The following is a 26,788-nucleotide window of genomic DNA, read 5'->3' as shown; positions in this document are numbered from 1 at the left end:
CACATTCTTGCATTGTCTTGCAGATGAAAAACAGGGACAATAACATGCAGAGCCTTCAGTCTTATTTATTAGTAAAGAGGTGGGGATAGTGCTCTAAAAATGATCACTCAGAATCACAAACTGTGTCACTCTCCTTCTTTCAAAGGACAGTTGGTGGAGCTGTGCAAGCAGTGACAGCCATGTAGATGGGGATGGGAGAATCAGGAATTTATTGCTTCTTTTATCTTGATACCCTCATCCACTCTGTGTGGATGCACTAGGTCAGGTGGCTTTTAGAGACAAATCTAAATGAGCCAATGGATGTGAGTAGTTGGCATCATGCAATCTATACATTAACTGATGTATTTTGGTTTAGAACAAAAACTGTGAAAATATATGCTGGAGAAAGGGAATTCTTCAAGATTATTTTGATAGGTGATAGACAAGAGGTACAAAAGGCCTTTCCAGAGATATTTTTATTCATTCAAAGTATTGCAGACTGTTCTATTCTTGAAATCAGATGAGAGTAATTGTAATGTGTAAATAGTGAAAAAGGAGCCTCATCCTCTTGATAAAATCCCAAGTACTTTGCTTTGTTTTATGCTAGACCTGGTGCATAGGTAATGGCTATAAAGAAACAGTCCTGTTATTTTTCAAGGAGTCTATGGGGATGAAGACTGAAGCAAAGGACTAACACCTGAAACCACAATAACTCATGTGGTTTTGGCACTCTCAGAAACTGGGCTTAGATTAAGCCCATTAATGAGGATGTATTTTTTTGTCATGTTTATATCCTGAAATAAATGATGCCAAGCAGTGCAAAACTGCTTACTTGATGTTTCTGGTGGTATCAAAGAGAGGAACACTGCAGGTGCTAAAGGGTCATTGTGTCTGCAAGAGATACCTGGGCTGAGTCACAAATGAATCTCTGTTTTAAGGGCTTAAGGTTTCAGTGAGCCTGGGTGAGGGAAATTTAATTAATTCCCTGGTCTTCATATGCACAGTTTAACAGAGGTCTTGGTAAGAAAACCTTTCCTAATATAAGTGGTGAGCAAATGGCAGTGTTCTAGGTCATGGCAGTTGTTAATAAGAGACCATGACTAGAAAATCAAAATTTCAGTAGCAGATGATCTGGAAAATAAATTTATCAGTAGACAACTAGTGTATGACAGCAGTTTCTTCAGAGTGTATGATTGTTAGACTAAATCATTAAGAGATGGCAGAAAACCCCATTTATTTAAACAGACAAAACTGTATTTATGGTATAAAAATGAAGGCTAGCAAGCAAAAATATGTATAAAAGCAGTTGTTACCTTTGAAAACTGACAAAGTTTGAGTGCTGGAATTTGAAGTTGTCATTGGGACAGTTGAGAGCCTCTAGTTAAGGATTAAGGGACAAACAAAAAAAGCAGATACCATTGTGAGAGTCTTCTATAGGGCACTCAGCTAGGATGATGACACTGATTAATTATTCTTTAAGGAATTAAGGGATACTTCTAAATCATCCATCCTTGTCCTAATGGGGGACTTCAATTTGCCAAGTGTTAACTGCGATCACTACAAAGCTGGAAAAACCAGGCCCAGAAGATTCCTAAAAACATCTGGATGATGACTTCATGGTACAGGTACTAAGGAAGCTGGCTGGGAAAGATGCCCTCCTTGATTTGATGCTTACTAACAAGAGGATCTCATGAAGTGGTGGTTGATGACTTTTTTGGTGACAGAGACCATGGAGCAGTTGAGTTTAAAAACTCTGGTGACAGGTGGAAAACTGCCAGCAAGGCTTCAACCCTAGATATGAGACTTCAGGCTGCTCAGGGAGCTGGTGAATAAGGTTCCCTGGGGAAATACTGCTGAGGATGTTGGGGTCCATCAGTGCTAGCTGCTCTTTCAGTACCGCCTCTTAATGGCACAAGAGTGGGAAATTCCAACATGTCAGAGGTCCAGCAGGCAAGGCAGATGGCTGGCTTGGCTGAGTAGGATCTTCTTCTGGAGCTAAGGCAAAAAAAAGACAGTGGAAGAAAGGTTGGGTGACATGGGATGACTGCAGAGACAGTGCTCACCACTGTAGAGAGAAAACGCATGCAGCTGAAGCTCAATTAGAGTTGAAGCTACCCACTACTGTGAGGGACAATAAAAAGTATTTTTAAAGAGGAAATCCAGTAATACCTTTGACGTGTTACTTGATGAGTATGGTCACCTCACAAACAGGGAGGTAGGAAAAGCAGCGTTGTTTAATGCTTTCTTTGCTTCAACATTGATGATGGGCTTTGGGGGTCCCAGAGCCCTAAGCATGGATGGACCATGACTGTGAGAATAATAAACTCCCAGTCAGCTCCAAATTTATGCAGGATTTGCTGCCTGTCAGTCTGTGGGGCTTGATGAGATTTGTCCAAGAGTCCTCAAAGAGCTGGCTGATGTCATTGCAAGACCTCTCTCAATGATTTTTGAACAGTCTTGGTGATCTGGAGAGGTCTCAGTTGACTGGAAGCTGGAAAATGTCCCAGTTTTCAAGAAGGGCAAGAGGGATGATCCTGAAAATTACAGGCTTGTCAGTTTCACTTCAGTGACTGGTAAAATTTTGGTGAATGTTGTTCTGGGAGTTACTGAAAACCACCTAAAAGACAATGCATTGTTGGTCACAGCCAGACCACTTCTTGAGGGGAAGATCCTGCTAGACAGACTTATTTTCCTTTTATGACAAGATAATCCACCCACTTGATCAAGGAGAGCCAGTTGATGGAATCCTTTTGGATTTGAGTGAAACTTTCAATGCCGTCTCTCACAGTGTTGTTCTGCACAAGATTTCCAGCTCACAGCTGGATGAACACATCCTGTGATGGGTGAGCAGCTGGCTCATGGCTCAGGCACAAAGGGTTACAGAGAATGGAGTGACATCAGACTGGGGATCTGATGGGATTCTGGAATCCAGTGGGATTCTGAGGTTTTACAGGGCTCCGTCTTAGAAGCAGTTCTCTTCAACATCTTCATAAATGACTTGGACACAGGACATACTGATATACTGAATAAGTTTGGTGATGACATTAAATTGGGATGAGCTGTTGGCCCCCTTCAAGGCAGAGATGCCCTGCAGAGAGATGTTGATAAATTAGAGGGCTGGGCAATCGCCAATCAAATGAAATTCAACTAGGGAAAGTGCTGGATTCTGCACCTGGGATGAGGCAACCCTGGATGTACAGACAGCCTGGGGAATGAGAGGCTGGAGAGCAAAGCCATGGAAAGGGACCGGGGGGTCGTGGTCCATGGCACATTGAACCTGAGCCAGCAGTGCCCTGGCAGCCAGGAGAGCCAACCCTGTCCTGGGGGGCATCAAGCACAGCATGGCCAGCAGGACAAGGGAGGGGATTGTCCTGGTCTGGTCTGCTCTGCACTGGGGCAGCCTCACCTCGAATGCTGGGGGCAGTTCTGGGTGCCACAATATAAAAAAGACACTCAACTGTTAGAGTGTCCAAAGGAGGGCAGCAAAGATGGTGAAGGGTCTGGAGGGAAGCTGTGTGAGGACCAGCTGGAGTCACTTGGTCTGTTGAGCCAGGAGGACATTGAGGGGAGACCTCATTGCAATTCCAGTAACAATTTCCTTGTGGGAGGAAGCAGAGGGGAAGACGCTGATCTTTCCTCTGTCTTGCGCAGTGACAGGACCCAAGGGAATAACCTGAAGCTGAGTCAGGGGAAGTTCAGGCTGGATGTCAGGGAAAGCTTCTTCACCCAGAGGGTGGTTGGGCACTGGAACAGCTCTCCAGGGAAGTGGCCACAGCAAAAGACCTGACAGAGCTCAAGAAGAGTTTGGAAAATCCTCACAAACAAATGTTGTGATTCTTGGGGATGGTCCCTTGAAGGACCAGGAGTTGGACTTGATCCTTGTGGGTCTCTTTCAGTCTGGGATGTTTTATGGTTCTGTGAAATACTAAAATACATAAGAGTTCATTGGATATGCTTAACGTCACCGTTTTTAATAAAGTAAAAAATTAATAAGAAAGTAAGCCCCCAAACCTTCAATTTTTTATCTGGAGTAGATTAAAAATGTTAGATTTGAAAACTAGGTAAGGCCTGTATGTATGGAGATCAAAAATAAAATTCAAGCGAAATAGTCTTTTTTTCCTTCAGAATTCTCCACTGGTAACAGAATTTCATGTTGAATTTTCAAGGAAGCTATTTTTAAGTATGCAGAAAATCTTAATGACTTGAACCAAAATCCCAGATAAAAATATACTGACGATCTGGAACACAGAATCTAAATTGGCACTTTTAACTGAGCTGAGACAAATTGGGATGATGGTTGCCATGCTTTCCTGCAAATTCTTTCCTTTTCTAGCTTTCTGGTTTTGTTGACACCCCAGATGTGTTTTCCATTTTCCCTCTTTTTTACTGTCCACTTTTAATTTCATGGCTGACCCAATCTTTGTCTTTCTGTCTGTGCTCTCATATCAAATAAATAGCATTTTATATTCTAAATTCTTTTCTTTCTGAATTGTCTTTCTGCAATTTAAAATCCTTTCTTCATGATATTTGCTGCTTATTAATAAATACAGTCAAAAGTTATATTTCCATTTTTCCTTAAAACCATTAATTTTTTAGCCCTTTCTGCCCTAGTAAACAGCACTACAGGTCAGCTTGTTGTTACTAATATGTCTGATTTACCTTCACCTAATGTCTTAAACATATAATCAAGTTACCAGAGTTTTCAAAAGTTACCATGAGTCAGTCAATCTGTGTTAATATCCACGTGTGTGCTGACAGTCTGAGACAAAAGAGAGAAGATTTAGGTTCATGCTGCTTGCAGTCATTTCCTTGGTGTATTATTCTTTCTTTGACACCTGTCTCCAAGTCATTCCACTGGCAACATCTTAGTTTTGTCACCTCTCTGACTTTCCTCTATAGCTCAAAATCATTAATAGCTTAGTGCCATTCTCTAGAGCCAATTAATTGTCTCAAAACATCAAATTTCATTTATTTTTCTTTAATTTGTAGGATGTTTTTGTTTCATTTTTTTAAGTTATCAATGATGTGGTTATATTATTGATAAAGCTTTTCTTTTAATGAATTTGGAGACGGCCTTCTATGTCTGTCATTACCCTCTTCATCCAAATCCCTTTCTCTTATTTCATAAATGTGAGAATCTCTGTCAGAATACACAGAGCTACCAGATTATCCTCCTTCAGAGGCTTTCACAGAACTAATCTCTGCCATAATACATAAACGAAACTTACTTAAAGAACAACCCACTGTGGTTATGCAAGAGATGAGTCATAATTCTGATATCCAGTATTTAAAAATGCTTTCTTTTCTATTGCATTGCTACCTTGATCCCTTTGTTACTCCTTTGTTGTTTTTTTCTGCTCATATTCTCTCAGCCTTAGATTGCAAGCTTGTTTAGGCAGTGTTTGTCATTCACTTTGTGACTGTGCAGTGCCAAGCACAATGTGGTCTCAAGGAGTCTTATATCTTAGATGTTTTTTGGAAAGCAGGTAAGCTAACACACCAGAGCATCCCACAGAGTTGGGAAAAGTTTAGCTCTGACTATGAGGGCTCTATTTGTTTGCTAACTAGGCTGAGCTCTACAGCTGCCTTTTTGCATATTTTCAAAGATTTTCTGAGGAGTCTCCATGAAAGACCATCATTCCTCTAAAAATACCTACCCATTTCACTTTTTCTTAGTGAAACAACATAGAAGCAAACATTTAGGCTAATACAATGAAATGTGAGTGCAAATGTGTGGGGGGTTATTTTGGTTTTGCTGTTTTGATTTTTCCTGATAAAGTACCTAGTACAGCTGTTTACCTGGTTCCTGAATGCCAAAATCTAGTCTTCTGCAAACCTAAGAGCTGTTTTAAAAAACTCTGCTTTCAGGCAGCTGTTGATTAGATTAGTAATGCCTTGCAAACCTGTTAATGGAGAGCTGGATGCTGCCATCAAGCTTGCCAAAGTCATGCTAAGGGTAAAGAGAAGACTGATTTCCTATATAATCTCCTTTTTAATCACATTGCCACCCTAAAGCTCCCAGCTGTTCTGATATTTCAGTCCTGTGATTTGAACATCTCCCATGGCTGTAGATGCCATAGCAATGCCACATAAGCTCTAGAGAACAAGAAAAACATTTTAATCAACATTCAGTTTGGTTTTTAAATGCAAACATTGAGTATTTCAATGCCTACAGTAGCAGCCAGTAGCTCTCCTTGGATAGTAATTGTCTATTTACACGTAAATTTTGTGGCGCTGCACTGCAGGGTGCATGTCAAGAACCAGGGAGGACATCAGGACTAGACTTTGCCAGGGTGTGAAGCATCCATGACCCATACACAAGAAATTAACAATTCCTGTTTGATAGTGCCTTAAAGAAAACATGGACTCTTCTTCTTCCTTTGCTAAAAGGTATTTCTGCAGTTTGTCATACACTTCAAACATACCTTACAAAAAATTAATTGAATTAAATTTGGTCTTTCTATAAATTCTACACTCAAATAATTAACATCCATATAATATTATATACCATTCTCAGAGCAGCGTTTTGTGTTTCTTCAACATAATTCAAATCAATGACATTGTTTAGACACCTGGAGAAAACTTCATAGATAAGAAATTTTCACATTCACCACCTGTGGTCCCTCTGCCAAACTGAGGTCCCCTCTACTCATGGTGCCTTTGTGGGAGAGCTTCTGACTTCTGACTATATTTTTCAGGTTGATCAGTTTAGGGTGAAACAACAATCTGTATACCCTGGCATATTATGATGTGCCAATGTCAGCAGTTTCACGTCATACTAAACTTTGACATTCCACATTTTGCCTTTGTTCTGAATTAATTTTAAAATATTTATGGAAATAACTCTTTTTCTTTACTGTAGTTCATAGCAATCAGGAAGGAGTTGCATATCACAGGGACATAATACACTACCTCAAATCATGTCCTAGTGGGATGTGTGGTGCCATTCTTACTGCTGCCACAGGATAAGAACATAAGCAGTTATCAATATCTCTTTATAAATTCTGAATATTGAAGTGATTTGTTCCTCTTACTGGCACAGTGAGGCCTGAGCTTTCCATATTCAAAGTATAAATCAAATGAAGACATAAAGTAATTTCTCCTTTTGGATTTAAAAGTCTCATTAGCATCAAGTGAATGAAAAGATAAAAAATATATCTTAGAGAAGACCCCACTGCTATAAATTAAGGGTTTTATATACGTGTGCAGTCACATATATTTCCTTATTCCCAGTAAAATCTCCATGCATGTTTGCTCACTCAAATGAAGGCTTCCTGCCTTCATTTAATAAATAATAATGTGAAAAGTCTTTACTTGAAGGAACTTGGTTGATCTTTCTAAGAAGATAATTACTTTCAAATTTTCAGTAATCTGGAAAATGATCTGCTCTAATGATATCTAATTCCTAACTGGATTACCCTGTTAAAGTTAGTCATGGTACTCAGATTGTTTTTATTCTTTAAAGGGAAAACACTATATAAAGGCCAGACTGAATTGGTGAGGGTAGTGATGGCTGTATTAACCCAGTGAGAATTTATCAGTCAAAATCTGTACTTAAACTCCAGCTGTGCTGATGAAAATTAAGCATAGATACAGAAAACTAACAAGAAAAATAAGAGATCTAGAGGCACTACCGAATTTACCTAAAAAGTTTCTACCTGCAAGAAAACGGAAATAGTATAAAAAAAACCCTTTTACTTGAGGGACCCAGTGTCCTAAAGATGTCACCCTTCTGCAATACTAAAAACATCAGGCATTTATTGTCTTGAAGGAAAATGAATTCAAATATGATCACATATGAGCACTATCAGTGTGAAAAGTATGAGTTTGCACTATAAGAATAGTTCATAGAAGCTACTCTAATAAGTGGTAAGAAAATTGGGAAATATTTTTCAAGCATGTTATTAAAACAGAAATTTATTTTTCAAACAAACTGGGCCTGTAAACCTGCAAAGTAAGGAATAAAATAAAAAGAAGAATAAATATATGGAATAATTATTAACATGCATTACCTCACTTTCATTAAACAGTTTCCCATAAAAGATGAGGAACTGGGGGCTGCAGTAACATATATTACATACAGATATTACTGCAGCTCTTCCATATGGCAAAGGAACAAGATGGAGACATGAAGAATTTCACAAAGACTGAATTCCAGAAGCTCTTGGGAAAAGATTTTTACTGTTCTCCAGAGTAACCCAAAAAAATTTCAGCATCATTTCCTCCTTCCCAGTGAGGAAATGTAATTTCCTTGGTTGTCATTAACGGAAGATGCACATCCACTTGTGATTTTTTTTTTACTAGTCGAGGTATTTCTATTATAGTTTCATCATAATTTTTGTATAGGTTTAATTTTTTTTATCATAATGTGATTGAATGCATTCTTAGCTCATATAAAAATACTCAGAAATTTACACAGTTAATTAAATGCAATTGTATGCTCCTCCTTTCCCTGTATTATCCAGCTGTGAGGTTTTCCCATATTCAAAAAGAAAAAAAGCTTCCAGCTTTCCCTTTGCACAGAAAATTTACATGACCATGTCTGTACCATGGGGAAAATACATGTAATACTGTGGTTGATTCATGCAGTTTGTCAATATAATTAAAATGAATGGAATCATTCTGATTTTTTGGATGTGTGTTAGGACTGTGACCAACCCAAGACATGGCATGCACTGTAAAGGATCTCTGTGGCCAAGAAGATGAAATTAAAATTTTAGCAATTGTAGCCTGACCCAAAAGTCATTTTGCCCCCTTTGGGGAGATAGGAATTATGTTACTGTGCTTCATGATTTTTTTTATAGGGAGAGGACTGGTTAGGTAGTATCCCTTGTGCACAGCAGAATGAAAGACAGTAAAAGTGATGCTATGCTGCTTGGTCAGTGTCAAATATTGTGTGCTCACCATAAGTGCTGTAGGGAGCAAACACCCACACTGTCGTATGATCTGTCATGCTTAATGGCTACTTTGTTTGTTTTCCTCTTACTTAAAGGTAGTGTTGCTTCAGGGCTGGTTTATGGCACCATTCCTCATGGCAGCAGAGTGGCACCAAGGAGCTGCAGTGCTGGTGGGGAAGGGTTTGGGTTTGGGTTTGGGTGTGCCTTTTCCAAGGAGGATTGAGTGTCCAGGGACCACAGAGTATCCTGGGGGCTGGGACTCCGGGGGAGCTCATCACAGACTCATCACACCTTTCATTAGTGCTGTGATAGCATCAGTGGTTTTGTCCGCAGGCCACTGGTGTGTCAACCATAACTGGATTTAAAGGCTGCACTAAACTTCTGTCTGCTTATTGATGATCCTCTTTTCCCACTATTTCTATTGGCAGCTGGGTCAGAAGTTGTGGCAAAGGGGAATTTTAAAGAACAGCAAAATTTGACAGGCTTTGAGGATGTTACAGGGCCTCTGTATATTTTCTTAGCAGACAAGATATTTTTAAAAATGCAATAAACTTAGAGTGTATTTTATTTTGATTTCTGCTCCTATTGCTCTGGCTCAGGAGACATTTTAGTTTTGAACAATCACCACAACTTAACAGATGTATCTGAACTCCTGAAAAACAAAATATTCGTTGGAGAATAATTTTCTTTGTCAGTTCAAAGACAGCTTATTAAATTCTATGCTGTAACTATTACAGACTTCAGAAAAGGAAAAAAAGTAAAACATTTGTAAAGTTAAAAAGTAGCTTTATTTATAAGTGTGAGTTTAGTGACAACTGTTATTTGCTCTAATAATGGTGAAACGGAGGCTGCTGCATCACTTGTGGTGGGCACTTTCATTGTTACACAGACACAAATCATGGCAGGATTTGATCATTCCTGGGATATGCTGACAAACTGCAGCATGTACATGACCACTGTGCTCAGCTGTAGTCTTTATTCGCTGTTTTTCTTGTAAGTCTGAATTTATATAAAAGGTAGGCACTGCAGTCAGCTACAGTGATCTTTTTCACCTAGATTGTTGCATGTCTGTCAGTAAATTTTAAACGCTCTAGGGAAACCTGCCTTAGTGTGTCACTCCCATGTCAGTTTATTTCAGGGTAGAGGGTGATTCTGAAAAGCAGAATAGTGAAATTTAAGGTTTTGTTTGGCTTTTGTCATATTAGGATCTAATATTTGTGTGTTACGTGGTATGTTGCAGTTATTCTTTGCTCCTTTCCTCTGCTAATGTCAGAAAAAAATATACGCAGTAGGCAGGGGGTTAAATTCCCACTCAACAGGCGTATTTTTGGTTTCTGTAAGGGAAATGTGAGTGCAGCTCAGTGCTTTGCAGCGGAGGGCAGCACTCCGTGGCAGGAGCAAGCATCCAAGGGAAACGTGGCTGGCAGCAGACATCCATGACGGGAACGAAACACTGTACCAGCTCTTCCAGTTTCACAGGGACCTCGCGTTTTCCAGCTGTTTACCCTTGAGATGTAAAATGGCAATTTGGCATAGGCTAACAGCCCGGTGTGATGTGAGCATCTGCGTAAAAGGCTGCACATATGGAGCATGCCCAGTGGTATGAACAGCCTGCTACCCCACCCCCAGCCAATCTAGGAAGAGATGAAATGAACTTTGCACTTGCAAATGTCACTGAATACATTTTGCACAGGATTTTAAAAGGTTCTTTTACAAGCACTATTTTTAACAGCCAAATCCGCCCCCCAAAACAGAAAGGAAAAAGCCCTAGGTATTTTTCTGTGATCGATCTCAGTTTATGATCAGCTGAAGCATCTCTCACAATATTTCCGAAGCTGGTTTTATTTCATGTTTTTATCATTGAAGTTGAGATTTTTGAAGGTGGTTTGGATTTTCTGGAGTTTTTTTGAATTTTTTTTTTTTTCATTTTTTCCTACTGGCATGAGAAAATTTGAGAATTTAGTTCCAGTAGAATACTTGGAAGCAGTGAGGCTGGAAGCTTGAAAAGCAGAGGAAAGAGGAGGAAGGCTCTCACGGCAGAGCATGGATAGGAAAGGAGCTGTGATTCTGCAGTGCTCAGTGTGCACATGTTTTATGAGATCAGTGCCGGGCGCTGCAGCTGCGGACAGTAACTGAGCTGTCTGGCTAATGAAGGCCACCTGGATCAGGCTTCTGAAAAGAGCCAAAGGAGGACGTCTGAAGAATTCTGATATCTGTGTAAGCCCTGCATTTTCCTTATCACTTTATATTGTATATATTGCAAGGAGGGAGAGAAAAAAGGCGGTGAGGAGAGGACAGTTGTTTTCATTCTGATTGAATTACCAGAACTCTATTTTGTATGCAGGGAGATGCAGAGAGAAAGCAGAGCTGTCATTATTTATAGAGCTGTTCTGGCATTGTGGCTGCTTCCATTGTGGTGATACAGGGACATGTGTTGAGTCCAGACGGATTTTATTAGTTGGAAGTTGATTTGTGGTCATTTGCATGTCTTGCTGAGGGGCAGAGATGGATATGAGCCATTTGCTGTTTTGATGGGGAAAGTGTGTCAGGTAGAGAGGCTGCCCTAAAATATAAATGCATAGCAGAGATTAAATCTCTTAGCAGTGATATTGTGTAATGGCAATTATTGATAGTAAATTTGCATTTTGATTATAGAAAGTCTGTTTGCTTGCTATTTCTGTCACTGTTTTGAGTTCTAATTTTTATGGAGCCATCCTTGAAGCTGCTGTGTGTCCTTCAGCCCTGCACTGCACCAGTGCTGTAAGTCTCCAGAGAAACTGGCTCTGCTTGCTGAAAAGCACACAAATAAGAGTGCAGAGATAGGGCAGGAAGTAAAACACTGGAGAAAACACCTGCACTTTTTGAAAGTTTCCAGAAGAAAATGTTTACATAGATAAAATTTCTTCTAAAAGAATTTCCCTTTTGGGCAGTTAGTTTCTTTTCAGTGATACAGAAGTAAGAGAAAAGGCAAGGTGTATAAGCACTTCTACTTTTTTATTTTCTTTTTTTTTTTAACATCAAAGGAACTTGTGACATTATTTTTCTTTTCTTTGGCAGGGTTCGGCGGACTCCTACACCAGCCGTCCATCTGATTCAGATGTATCTCTGGAAGAAGATAGGGAAGCAGTGCGGAGAGAGGCAGAGCGACAGGCCCAGGCACAGCTGGAAAAAGCAAAGGTAAGGCATTGTTTCATGTTACACACTCATAAAATGCTTGGCTTTAAAGCAGGGGTTGAAACTAGATGATTTTTAAGATCCATTCTAACTCAAGCCATTCCATGATTCTTTGCCATCTCATGCATTAGTGATAAACTAATTTTTAATGTGTTAACATATAGATTAGAGCTCTTATAAGCCTTTCAGACAGCAGCTGAAAATATATGCTCCATGAAAAATCACTTAGAATCAGTTTTCTGTAACAGGCAGTTGACTGACTTATGTATTTCAGAACATTCTTATTTAAATGTGTGCATTTCTTCTTTTATTAAATATAATATAAGCATTTGTTGCAGTGTATAGGGTCAATGCTATGCGTTCTTACTGAAGATGTTTCTGAAAGTTTGCCCATGGATTGCCAGGGCACTCAATGCTTTTACAGTGTCAAAAATCAGCCCTCAATTGAACATCCTGTTAATTTCCCTTCAGTGAAGAATCAGTCCCTACAAGTCATATGTAAATAGGGAGAATCTGTTACAAATGTGGTTTTTTTCCTAAAGACTTCAATGACTTTACAGTTTGTGTGTTAAGTGACCCCATGAGTCATTTGCTGTAGGTCTTCTTCAGATTTCTCCTCTCTCCATGCTCCTGGCAGATAGTGACAGTGTAGTAAGAAAACACTAAATGAGCTTTTGGTTTTTGCTGTATGTTTATATATTTTCCATGAGATGTATTTAGGACTGTGAAGGTTTCAGCAATGAAACTGCTGGGCTTGTTTCTCTTTCATCTGTGCTATATCTTTAAATAATACTGCACCTGTATTTATTTATTTATTTTCATTTTATTTATTATCATTCATTTATCACTTCATTCCGATTTTTCATTTTTTGGTATGCTAGCTGTGAGATTTAAATGTATTACTGTTTTCCAAAATCTGGTTTTTGTTCTAATATATTTAAATTCACCATTGAGATCCCCCCTTAGATCTACCTATCTACATTTTTCTCTCACTTTCTCTGAGTCCCCTCCTCCATTTTGCCTAGTTTAATTCTTTATGTCCTTTCCATCTCCTACTCCATTTAATTCTCCACTGCCAGCTTCACCTCTGCCCATTTATGCCACCTGTTTTACACGGGCTCTTCAGAAATTTGTGGGTCCAGATCACTGCATTCTGTAGCTGATCATGTGATAAAGACCAGCTCTGTAAATAATACAGTACTATAATGCACAAGCAGACATCTTCATCAGGCCAGAAAGCTTGAATAGGGAAGCCAAAAATGTTTTTTTTGAAAATGTAATTGTTAACTGATATTTAATAAGAGCTCCTAAAACAGCTTTTTAATGAGCTGCTGGAATGTGCCAAGTGTAGGAGATGCTGAACATCTCTTTGAAGTTGGATCTTGCTGTTCTGGGATCAGTGCAGCAGAAACTCAACAGAAGCTGCTCACTTCTTCCCTTCAGCCTTGTATCTCAGAGATTGCTGATTGTAGTCAAGAGTTTCAGTTTTATCAGGGGTGGGTTTTGCTAGTTTGAGGTTTTTTGCTCCTGGGAAAGATGATAAGAGCTGCCCTGAAATTCAGGTGAAGTTTTGAATTTTATCAGTAAAAGCACAATCTTGAAAAGAAGATTTGAAGTAATAGTATCTTGCAGATTAATCAGGGTAGCAGTGCAGTGCTTACTGCTGAACTGATGCCTCCCTTAGCAATGAGTAAATCTATGCTAGTGTTGCTATGGGAATTTGGCTTACTGATGCTGGCTTGAATACATGGACAGCCCTTATGTAATATTCATGACCTCTAGCACAGCTGCCATTGTAGTTTGTAGAGAATCTGCTAGCAGACCTTGACTTCTAAAAGCTGTATTTCTATACATAAAACCAATGTTCCCACTCCAGCTGGCATGAAATATCGTCTCTAGGTCTGACACCGTCTGAAACTGTAAGACAACTTGTGAACAGTCAAAGTAGTAAAGGCACTGCCAAAACCAACCTGTTGTAACAATGGTTATTCCAGTCATAGAAAACACAAAATTAGATATTTGAATACTTTTTCCTTTAAAATAGATTAAGGCTGGAATTAGATTAACATTTTTGTTTCTCTAGTCAAATGTTAAAAGGCATTCCAGGAGGTAATGTATGTCAATAATTTTATATAGAGGCTGTAGCAGCGTAATATTTAGTCTAGTGCAATATTTAAATTAATACTATTAAATAAAATATTATGTGAAATTGCTGCTTTTGTTTGAAATAAGTGGTTAAAAATGTGTTTAAATTAAGCCTAACTCGGTAGATGTAAAATATGACAGGGTGTGGTTTTTTGCCTTTATTGATGGTTCAGACCTTCACCTCCCTGAAACACAGTAAAATTAATGAAGCAGTAGCTGCTGGTGGTGCCTCCTGGCTGCTGTCAGCCCCCAGATGTTTTTGCCACAGGCTGCAGGTTTGCTGCCTGCTCACCACAGCTGCCTTGCCTATGCCCTGATTGACTTCCAGGCAGAGCCAAGTGACGAAGCTGCTTTAACTTTTGCCTTTTCTCATCGTGTGAGGAAGTGTTGTTCCTAAATAAAATCATTACGAATGTATTTGTCACGGGAATTAGAAGAGAGTGACACACATGAATAATGCAGTGGTGAAGGAAAGATGATAGTGAATTAAGGGTAGATAAAAAACTATTGAACCATGTCACGCAGTTAATGAAAAGAGTTAAATGACATCCATTTTCCTTTATTACAGCTAGGGAAAACACCTTAAACTAAAGATAAAAATACAGTGATAGAGCACACAATGCCAAAATTGTTAGGACAATTTTAAGATCTTTAAATTTGTATTTTTCTAGCATCTAAGTGCTTGTGTGAAGCCTAAATGTGTCTCTTATACCTATCCAAACAGGGAAAATAAAAGCAAAAAAGCTCATAAGAAAATGCACATTCTGGCTACTTTTATTTATTTATTTATTTATTCATTCATTCATTTAATTATTTAATACAAGCATTGCTTCTCTGGAAAATGGTTAAGCATATTTTGCTGACTCACTTTGGCATGTGACTTACTGTAAGGAAGGTGGGGCCACGGGCGCGTGTTCGGAGTCATCCAGGGACAGAAAATTAAGAGGCAGCTGATGAGGCTACCTGCAGGCCAGAGTCTACTCCTGAAAGAAACAGATCTGAAATGAAGCTGTTCAGCTCAAAGCTGAGATGAAATGGTCTTGATTAGAATAGTTTAGCAATAAAATGCAAAAAGACTGGGAGTTTTTGTTCTTGTTGTTGTTTTTGTTTGGTTGGTTTGATATGGGGGGGGAAAAAATTGAAAGCATTGAGGATTTCCTCAGTGCTCTCCTCACAGACCATAGCATGTGCTAAATCTAGGATAAAGAGAGAGGACCTGTGTTGTGTCCAGGTAGTAGTATCCAAATCTAAGGGCTTCCTGTGGTACTTTGCTGAGTTTCTTCTTTTCACAAAACCATGAATCTTCAGCGTTGACAAAAAAATAATGACATTAATTACGCTTAGCACTAATAATTAAAAAACCATCATTTTTACAGTCAAAAAAGCTTTTTAGTTGTTGAAGGATGATGATTCAAAAATTAAAAATAAAAAGACTGTCAAAATGAGATCATGGCCTATGAGAAGTCAGTAATTGCGTTACTAATAGGAAATCTCAATTCCCCTCAAGTCTGCTTTGTTTGCACTCCACCTAATGCTCCACTGCTAGCATCCTTTTAGGAGTTTGTAAAAATTTGAAATATATATGCTTCTAGTTTTAAATGCTGTTAAAATAATTTTTCTGTTAAGATGGTGAGCCACTGAAATTTTGATACTAGATGTCCCTTTTCTGGGTCTGAGGCAATGATATAAGCTGTCACATTTTTCTTTTTTTGATGTGTGCTGTAGTAGTGGTGATGGCTTGTGACTGTGAGTAATAATGCAATGTCTTAAATGTAATGCATTGCCTCCATGCATGGTTTGGGGACCACAGCTTTGAAATGTGTAGCAGGCTGGGATAATGCCTACATAGCTCTGTGAGGCTGAGGGCATGAAAAAGATTGTCAGATGTAATTATCCAGTGCAGTGTGCCAAGGCTAGTTATTTGAGTATTTATTCACTCTCAGACAGGTTTCACAGCCTCAGAATGACCCCATGCTGCTAGCGGGCAGCTGCAAAGCTAGTTGAGGTATGTCTACTGAAGCTGCAGTAGCATTTCTGACAGGCCAGAAGTGCCCATCTCCTTGATGTGCATCCTTATATTATGTCAGCTTGTTCCCTCATGGACCTTCTTTCTATTTTCTCTCAATTACCAGAATGTCATGGTGCTGAGCAGCACACAAACCTATAGCAACACAGGATAGGACTGTTAGCTGTTGTGTGTGGTCATATTTTTTTCACTGATTTCTTCTCATTTGCCCTTATGTTTTAGAATATTTTTATTGCATGTAACCATTTAGATCACTAATGTTGTGCCATAGTTGCTGGGATCACATGACAGCTGGCCCGGAGGTCTAGCTGGGAAAAGAATGAGGTGTTGATCCCAAAGTACAGTTGCAAATCTGGTTGTTGCTTAGCTGCAGGTGAGTTCTGCATTACTGGACCTGTTCAAATCAGGTTACAGATATTCTTTTTCTTCATTTTCTTCATTAATTTCTGCTGGGTTTTTTTGGTGTGTAACACTGGGATGTAAAGCAGCTTCCTTTATACTCTTTGTGACCTATAGTTTCTTCTGGTGTGTATTCATGAAGTCTTTTGTCTTCAGTTGAAGTGTATATACTTGTTCTACACTAGTGCCTGCTGTTATATTGGTTATTTCCCTGAACAGTTTATCCCTTCTTACTGTTGGGCTGCATTGTTGGGGGCTGGGATTCTTTCTTCCAGTAGGGCCCACATAACCTGTAATTAAACGTCCCAGAGACAATACCATTTTTAATTAGAAGACATCGGTCGTCTCCCATTCATACTGTGATTAGAGTGATGAACTAGGTTTACTAAGTAGCATTTCTTCTTCTGCTTCTTGGGTTTGAGAAGAAAAAAAGAGTACAGGGATATTAACACAGCCTGCATTTAGAGACCTAGCTGTAGATACTTTAGTATCCTGGCTTTCTTCACGTAATAAGGAAGACAGATAACTTGTCTCCCAGGAATGGACTCAATACTGAGACAGCATTTTGAGGTTCTGAGAACAACCACAGCTCTTCTGCCTACTCTTTCACTTGCTGCTTTCACATGAGCCTGCTCCCTTGGTGAGGAGGAACTCCCTTTTGTTCTGTATGGTTCAATTACTACATAAAGGGTGGCAGTGCCAGTGGTACTTTGTGTAAAATTAAATAACTTCTTTATTAAGAGCAGTGTGAAAGAAGTATTTTAACTACATTGGGTGACATAAGCCAGGTGCAAACATCCTCGCCTGGATGTTTTTCTGCTCCTTGTCCCACAGGTCCCTGGCATACCCAGCTGGTCAGCTTCTGCTGCACGCTGGTACTGCACAGGTCACAGCAGAGATTCCTGAACCCTCATGTGCCTGTATCCCACCTGGGGCTGCTGAACCAAGCTGCAGAGAAAGTGTGCTCAGGCCAGCCCTCCCTGTGGCTCAAGGCTGGTGGCTGATGGGTCTGGGTGTTGAGCCAGATGCGCATGTGGGGGTCAGCAGAAGCTGCTGAGTGTCACAGGAGCCATACAAGAGGATGAGAAGTGGCCTTGGGGATGTTCTCTGTGACTGTGGGGAGTGAATGTGGCATGGGAAAGGAGGAGCTGAGGTATCTCTTTGCAGGCTGCTCAGACTGGTACAATGGTGAGCAGTTTCGCTGATGTTAGATTGAGGTAGATGCTGCTTGTTGCTGTAAGCAAAGAGATTTCCACTTAAGACACATATGATCTGTTTCATTAACTTTCTTAAGGTTTATAGGATCTGATTTACATTTTTCAACATCCAAAGCAGTAATGTAATCCAAGACACTGTAATCCAGAACTTCATTTTTATCAGCAGCTGCTCCACCTATTAGATGCCATGGTTATTTTAATGGTTAACATATGAATTTTCTACTTAAAAGGGAATAATGATTCAAATGTAGAGGGGAAGGTAGGATTTCAGGGCACGAGCCATTGTTAAAGGTAGCTACAATGTGTGTGATGTTTGAATATAAACATCTGTGGTTCTGGACCTCTGACCCTGAGATCAGTTCAGTTGGCCAGAGCCTGGTGCTAATAATGGGCTGTTTACTTAAGATCCTTGTGGGCTCCTTCCATACTGTGAATCTGTAAACAGGAGCATAAAGGAATTGTTAAAGGAAGACATGCACATGTAATTATATCTGTGTGGGCTTATACATGCATATGTATGCATTATATATATCCATAGACACATCCCTGTGTATATATGAATATACCTTTGGTTATATGGCCGTGCATATTAGATAACTATCACTGGTGACTTGAACTGGCCATTTATATTCTACAGCTGTACAGCCTCCTGATGTAAAATGGCTGGTTTGTATGCAGGGAGAACTGCTGTAGCAAAGTATTAACCTGTGCAATAATGCAAAAGTTTTGTCAGAGAACAGTTATCCTGTGATCAGAGCTGGAAGTGGACTGTCATGAGGTTTTTGGAAGCAGGAATGAGTTGGAGTAAGGACTTCAGTGCAGGCAATGAGTATCTCACCTTGTACAGGTGCTCCAGTTCACAGTGACTCACGTGATGTGGCACAGTGCCTTGGAGAAAAACTTGTTTGGACAACAAAGCCCTGTGCTTTCTGCTTCCTGTGCAGAGGGGACTATTTTCCAACCAGTTCAGGAGCTAACCTGATTTCTGTTGGAGCAGACAGCTGGCTGATGTGTATTATTATTATGCAGGGAAGTACTTGTCATCTGCAGTGAAAACAAACCTCCAGACAGTTCTTGAGTCCTTGGCAAAGATCTGAATCCCTTTCTTTCTCCATAACCCAAGCTCCCAAAAGTTAGGAAGAAAGAAGAAAAAAACCACAAGTATCCATAATTTTGGCTATATATATAAGCATAAAAAAAGGAAGGAAGCTTCAAAAATAATCTCTTTTTTCATCATAATTGCAACTTGTTTTATAAAATTACATGCAAGATGCCAAGGAGTTCTAACTATAGGTAGCATTAGAGTGCTTTGATACAAAATTAGACTGACATTAGATGGCAATTCTAAAGTATTTCCTTTGGAAAATTTAATATTAGTTACATAAACTAGTCACTGGTTGTATAAAACTTAAAAAAAGTAACTAGGAACTCAAAGTAATCCTGTAATACCTGGGAGAAGGATACTCTGTGTTCCCAAGTTAGGAATATTTTAAGTGCAAAACTCAGCTTGAACTATGAAGAGCATCTCGATTCTGCATAATTCAGAATATTAGAAGAATTACTTTAAAATGAACATTCAGAGAGGTCCCACTGATGCTTTTCTGCTTATGTTCTGGATATGTTCTGGATGTGTTCCTGCCATCTTTTTGTCTATATTCTGTGTAAAGTCCGTGCATATCCTAGAGCATAAAACTTCCCCTAACATTCACCTGTGGACCCTGCAGAAGGCTCTGAACACTTCCTCTCTATGTTAACCTCCAATCCTGTTTTGACATTTTCCTCCAGGATTTCATAACCAGCTGGGCTGTATTCCCACATTAAATATGATAAACTCTCTATTTTATACTCCTAAAATGATCAGTCCTGAGGTAAAATGTATATACTGAGATGCATTTTAAGCTGCCACAAAACATCAAAGATTAGACAGACATTTATCCTTTGTGAAAGTATAGATAACCATTTACCCTTCTCCTTTCATTTTGGTCATGGAAACCTTGCCAGTGGGCTTTAGTCCTGTAACTTTCACAGCTACCTAGTTTTATTTTTACTTACTTGACTGAAACAATTCTACTCTATGAAGAAGTAAGAAAGCAAGCAAATACTTTTATTGAATCTGATATGAAATCTTAGCATATAAGTTTCAAATGGTATTCTCTAGCTTAAGATGAGGTATTTATCACTGAAATATTACTTCTTGGAGTTATTTTTTTAAATGCCTTCTTCTCCTTGCTAAATAGCTAGAGGGTGATATTTAAATCTGATTTTATTGTTAGCAAGACCTGCAAACAGTACCTGTTTTAAAAAATGATTCAGTATCAAGCAGTACAATGGTGCAGAAAATTCAGATTAATATTGCTGCAGAGAATTCAAGAGTTTCTCCTATTTGTTTTTTTTTTTTACTATCTCCAGCTTTACTTTTCTTAATATTCTTTCTGGCCAGATATGGGTGATTTTAGCATACTGTAACTGTTATATTAATTTTTAGTTTATTCAAGTGCTTGCCTGTCATAACTTACATTAAAATAAGAACTTCTAATTCCATGATTCTTAGAAGTGAGACTTCCTCTTGCTTGTTGGTATGTAAATATGTGAGTTAAATACATGTTAGCAGGATTGCCCTTTGATCTCATTTTGGAAATCTTATCAGATAAGATACATATTTTCAAGGTGATTTGTTGTTTACATCTAAAATACAGAATCCAGTTTGAACACTGATAATTTATTTTCAGTATTTTGAACAAATCTGCATTTGACAGGTATGGAAAGCAGGGATGCACCCCATGGTTTGAGTTTTGTTGTGCAAATATGCTTGTGTTATTGAACTGCAAGTCATCCTTTTTCAGTGAGTGAAGGAAAAGCCGAGGGAAAAAAACAACTTGAAAGGGAAGATGAAGGATCAAACTGCAGCTGCTTTGATTATTTTGACTGGAGATGTCAGATTGTTGAAGTGAGAGAAGAGATGCGCCTGCTGCTTTTTGGCTTTATCCATTTGGCCAATTACTTAAAAATGAATTTTAAAAAGTTTTTGGATTCTAATATTTAAGTTGGGATAAAACATGTGAGCACAAAGCATCTGGGGTTACTCTGCATCCCTGTCACCATTGTCTGTCACAAGAGAAACACTTCCTTACTGAAGTGAAAATGAGAAGTGCTGGGAACCTGCCATCTTGTAAATCAGCTGTGCACATTGCTTTTAATAATCAGCAGTAATAAATGGCAGGAATTGGAAAGGAAAATCTATTTCTGGCTTTCAGAAGCAGTCAGATTACAGATGAACGTATCATTCCCAGAGGAGCTATAAGGGAACTACATTTATCCCAGCTCTCTCATTTGACCCTTTTATTCCCTTTTTGCAGTGAGGCACGTGATTCACTCACAAAACACGTATTTCCTTGCATTCCGCCATGGTGTTTCCTGGTAGTTTAATCCAATTGAGATATAACACAGGCCCTCCATGGAAGTGCTCAACTCTGCTACCTTTATAGTAGCCATGGAGTGTTCAGTGGACCTGGTCTGCTGGGGCTGAGCATGGGCCTTCCTCATCCAGCTGCCTCTGAGGGCTTGAGCTGCCTTCTGCAGGCACAGGGACGTGACATTTCCTGACAGGAACGTGAGGAGAGAGGAGTGTTTTCTGTACCTGTCCCCATTCAGCTGGCAGTGACCTGGGGGACCCCACTAGCCCCAGCAGCCTGTGGCAAAGGAGATGGGTGCTTTCCTTTGGTGAGGTGAAGGAAGGCACAGCTGTGCTGGTCTATATGGCTGTATGCATGTGAACTCTGATGAAACCCTTACTTTTTCCTCAGAAAGGAAGAGCTTCCTTACTCCTAGATTTAAACTCAGCATAAAATTGCCAGGTTAAATTACCCAGTGTAATCCACATCTGCCCTGTTTGCCTTCCAGAGCAAGAGCTTGTCTTGGAATTACGCTCAGTGTTGGGTAAAATCTCCAAGGGAAGCTCTCAGTACAGGAGCTTCTCTTGGAAGCCCATGATTACAGTAGAGGCCTGAGGACAAGTGGAGGTTAGGAAAGGATAAAGGGGCAAAAGTGGAAAGGGATTTGGAATTTTGGAAAGGAATAGACACTGTGTGGATTGACTCTCACGGCCTTGTTCTGTGATTCAGCTTGAAGAAAATCCAATGGGAAGGAAAAACAGGGAGCTGTTATTGATTTGGCATTCTTTAGCAGGTTTGACAGATTCAACTTCTACCTTGTATTTCTCAGACTTGACAGTATTTCTCTCACACCCTTTGACTGTGCTGTGTCTCTCTGGCAGCACAGTTTCATGGCAGTGGCTTTGGCCCAAAGCATTGTTTTTAGAAGTTTCCATCTGCAGCTGCTCAGTTAATTTGTTTCAGGAGGGTTGTTTTGAAGCCAGCTTAGTTGGGCCCAGTGTGCATGGTGCAGCCTTGTAGGCAGCAGTGTGGGGAGTGCTCCAAGACACAAGGCTGGAAAAGTAGTGTACCCTTTTCAGCTGAGAAATCCACCTGTGTGAGTTGGGATCTTGCTCTTAACCTCCTGCTGATCATAGTTTCTGATACAGCAGCACATGCCCTTGGGTGTTTGTTTACCAGCTGGCAGTGAATTGATTACTCTTAAGCACTTTCCTTCAGAAGCTGTCTGATGTGAACAGGGACATGGCTACACACTTGCTGCTTAATTCCAGGAAAATGACCAAGACATAAAAGGTCATAAAACAATGCTTCATTCTGTCATGAATGGGACAAGGTCTTATTTTGGTCTCAGAAATTATGTTTCAGTGTTTCTTCCTGAATGCCCTTGCAAACCCAGTAGAAATTTTGTCTAATGCAGTCTGGTAGAGAGTTGTGTTCCAACAGTCAGAATTAAAACTACATTTTCTCCTTCAACTTCAGTGTATGTTGCAGCAATTTCACTCTGTTCATGAGCTATAGGCTCTCTGCTACTACTGCAGGACTGTTGCATGCTAGGACAGGAATGAGGACAACCATAATTCAACAGCTGGAACATATAATATAGATACCATCCTGCATGCATCTTTCATGTCATCACAAAGACAGTTGTAATAGTTTTTTCTGAATTTTGTTCACACTGGGTTCTTGAAGCTATGTTCATTATTTCTAGACACCATGAATGTCTGCTCTTGTACATGACTTCCTACAGAGTCTCCCTGGATGTTGTAATGCTGACTTGAAGTTGTCCCCGCAGTGATCTGTTGACATGAAAGACCCCCCACACTACATGTAATAAACCCATTCCTTTATGAGAACCTGGAATTGTGGAGATGAAAGGCCACTAAATGCATTAAAACTGTATCTGGTTCTCAGATGTTTATATGAAACTAAAATTCATCCTATCTGTATCAGTGGTATAAATTTTATTAATTGTCAACACAGAAATATTTCTTCTTTTGAAAAATATTAAAAAATTGATGCATAACTGATAGTTCAGGTTTCTTATGTATCTATACAAACCAAAATAACTTCAAATCCTAAATTCATTTATTTGAAGTGATACATAAAGCATGTATTTGTTATGTGAGATAGATCATTTAGGTGTTAATACAGAGTATTCAGTGTCATAGATCATGTAGGTGTTAATACAGAGTATTCAGTGTCAATACTGCTATGATGTCTGTTAAGATTCTGTTTATGCTTATAGAACCAAGCTCTAGACATAATAAAATACTATGTTAGTTCTCTAAAAAACAAAACAAAACAAAAATCAGAAAAAGAAATGGTGCTTTTCATTAATAAGCTCATTTATTTTCAGGAATTTCTATAAACCACAGGTAACCCAGGAACCTCCATGTCAAAACCCACAAACCATTTTCTTTCCTGTTAAAACAATTTATTTTGTGTTGAATAGTTTAAGGAGAAGTAAATGATATCAAATGACAAAATACACATAACAATTTATGTCACCTTAATACAGCTGGAAAAAAATTCATGTGCTGATCCCTCTTCCAATTTAGGCCTAAGAAATATCTAAGCATTTGAGAGATATATGGGAGACCCAGGTTGGATACCATTCTTCTTGATTTATATCAAGGAATTGAGTTACTTTCTTTTGCTCCAGTTTTTTTTGTAATTCTTATGGAGCCGACCTGAAAGTTTAGATGGCGGTAAATGTGGGAGAAGGTCTTATCAAACCAGTTAAATCTGGTAATACTCTTTTTTCAGTGAAAGAACTTTGAATGGAAATAGAGGATAATATAATATTTTCAGACTGATCAGAAAATACTGTTTGAATTTAAGTTTTAAATTAAGCAGCTAATGTGTCTAAGAACACACATTTATATTGTTCAAGGAATGTACATTTAATTGATCAGTCTGGTCAAATGCATTGATTTTCAGAGTCAGAATATGTTTTTTGTAGAGTTTTTTCAAACTTTTGCAGAATTCTAAATGTTAAAAAAGTATTTTTCTTTCTCATTATTGTAGATTTCCACTTAAATAAAAACTCCTTAAGTTATTTTCTAACAGCTTTTTCAGTGCACTCAATATTTTTTGTGACTTTGATTCTTCACATTTTATATATAAAGTTTGAGATTTTTAGTAAAGTATGAGGTCTGTGATATAGTAAAAGGGAAAATAAATTGTTGAAGATTCAGCAAATTAACGGTTATTTCTTCTAGCAAATGTCGAGTAGCTACTGCGTGTTGCTTTAGCTACTCTGAGGACAGAAACAGCTTTAGCAAATGTTGGGCCCTGTGTGAAATCAGTATCTAGTATGCATGTGAGAGAAACCTTCTGCAGGGGTGGGGGACGCACATGTTCTTGCATAACACTGTCAAATTTAGCAGTCAGTTGAATAACACCCAAAGAAATTTCATGCGTGGAGAGTAAGGCTTCTCTAATTAGCTGTAAAAGTCCAAATGATGGGTGCTAAACACTGTATTATAGCAGTAAAAATCTCTGCTGTAAAGCTTCCATCACTGTCATAGGTAAGGAACTGCTGGGTTGGTGGCCAGTGGTGTTACAGAAAACTTAGTTAAAAGCATCTTTGTAAACCACTGCTTGTGGCTCACTGCACATTGTCTGAGGCACTCTGTATTTGCAGAAATTTATTTTATTTTGGGAGGGGGCAGAGAGAATAAAGCCCCTCAAATCTTCTTTAAACGTTCTGCAGATGTTTCTGATCCTTTTGTTCACTTCTGAATCCCAACACATGCTTCCTCAGTGTGTCCCCTCCGGAATGGCCAACAGAAGCTTTAACACCAGATTCTCCTCCAGTCTGCTTTTAGAGGTAGAAAACATTTAAATTACTTCCACTCCCTGACCAGTAGCTCAAACATTCCACATCCTTGCTAAAAGCCAGTTCAGGCTGGCATGGAAAGTGAATGGTGCTGAGACCCATAATGACACTGTCTTGCTCCCAGTGTCTGCTTTGAGACCTGGTTTCAGCACCATTAAAGGGTGAATTTCTTGGATCAGCTTCATTACAAAAAAAACCTGATAGATCTATTTAGTAACGCATACACTGCATTTAAATTATTAATTCCTCTCAGGGTCAAATTAGATAAATATATTCTAATGTCATTCCAGAACTTAAAGAAAAATAAGTGTTACATATGAAATAGATGCAAAATCTTTCCTATTCCCTCTTAAGCTGAGAGGAGGTATGCTGCATATGCAGAAATCCAGTTTTGAGTAACATTTTGTTTACTGTTGAATCTTTAAATTAAAATATGAATGCTGTATTCAAGTCTTGGCTTAGTCATTATAGTTAGCCTAGTTAAAGTTGAAGTTAGCAGATAGGCTTTTAAATTTTTTTTAAAATTACTCCGATCAGTTTAGATTGTCTATCAAGGCAGGCACTTATTACATGTATAAAGTATGTATGCAAATAGGAGATATAGGTAAAGAAATGAGCTTGCACTGACTGTGAAAGGAGTCTGTTTGTTTGTAAGTAGGGTGCAATGAATTTCTGCATGTTAAATAGTGAAAGAAATTCTTTCAACTTTGTCAAAATGTAGTCCATGAAGCTAAGTGCTTTTATCCCACAGTTACTTGAAGAAAGACATGAGTCATCACCTAAATAAAGTTTACATTTTAAAAAGGAACACATTCCATATTTCAAATATACTGTATTTAAATATGTTTCTAAGCAGAATTAATTTATCATTATTTTTGTTTCCTGTTGGACTACACTAATCAGTTAATGATATAAAAAATTAACAATTTTACTATAGGTGAATGCTGTGATCCAGCTGTCTTGCTGGAATAGCCATAATGTGACTGCATAATGTTGGCTGAAAGGAACTGAAAATATGCATAAAGCCATGTCTGAAGGTCATTCTGAATTAGGGCTCAATTTCATTATTAAAATACCCTTGAGAGTACATTGTTAAAGCCTTCTGCTTCACTTCTTAAATAATGAGTACATGACATCTGATCCAGGGCCATTCATCTCACCTCTGTATTTCTCCAAAAGGAACTTTATAGATATCTACTTTATATTTAGATGTAAGTTGACTAGTCCTAATTTCCTGAAATGCAAGGTTTGTCTAGATGTCATTAGAACACAGGATTGCATCCAAATCAACACCTTGTAGGGCAGCTACAACAGCTCAGTTTGGTGCTGGGTTTACCCTCATTTTCTCAATCTCTCTCTATATTTTACCTGGCATCTTACTCTCTTCAGATTTCTAATTCTTTCTTTTCCCCTTTTCCTCAGTTTCTCCTTGTTAGTCATGATGATGATGTGCCCAGTCCCTGGGCAGCTTGCTCCTTTCCTTCCTGCTTGGCTGGAGCATCTCTGCAGGCAGACAGTGGTGCAGGGGATGAGGAGGGGCTGGGAGCTGCTGCCTGTCATGTGGGAAGATGAGGCATCAGCATCACAGTAAGAAAGTGTCATTCTTGGAAATCTTGAAAGCTCCCTCTTGTTTAAAGAGGAGAGAGGAGAGAGGAAATTATAAGGGGAAGGCTAAGACCTGCTTTGCAGAAATTTCTTCATCACCAGTAGTTGGCTCC

General features: G+C 38.9%; 1 protein-coding gene across 9 annotated transcripts in view; it reads left to right on the top strand.

Annotated features, from left to right (window-relative positions):
- CACNB2 (calcium voltage-gated channel auxiliary subunit beta 2) overlaps positions 1–26,788 on the top strand; it is a 245,547-nt gene that overhangs the window by 148,325 nt on the left and 70,434 nt on the right. For 6 of the 9 annotated variants that reach the window (XM_030943441.1, XM_030943439.1, XM_030943438.1 and 3 more), the window contains one exon: positions 11,934–12,053. In XM_030943441.1, the coding sequence (XP_030799301.1) occupies positions 11,934–12,053 (120 nt within the window). Of the gene's footprint in view, positions 1–9,757; positions 11,094–11,933; positions 12,054–26,788 lie in introns of those variants that run through there. The other 3 variants (XM_030943444.1, XM_030943442.1, XM_030943440.1) reach the window with 1 other exon arrangement.

The sequence above is a fragment of the Camarhynchus parvulus genome, chromosome 2 (assembly GCF_901933205.1).
Source record: "Camarhynchus parvulus chromosome 2, STF_HiC, whole genome shotgun sequence".
NCBI lineage: Eukaryota > Metazoa > Chordata > Aves > Passeriformes > Thraupidae > Camarhynchus > Camarhynchus parvulus.
This window is presented reverse-complemented; position numbering and strand designations above follow the sequence as displayed.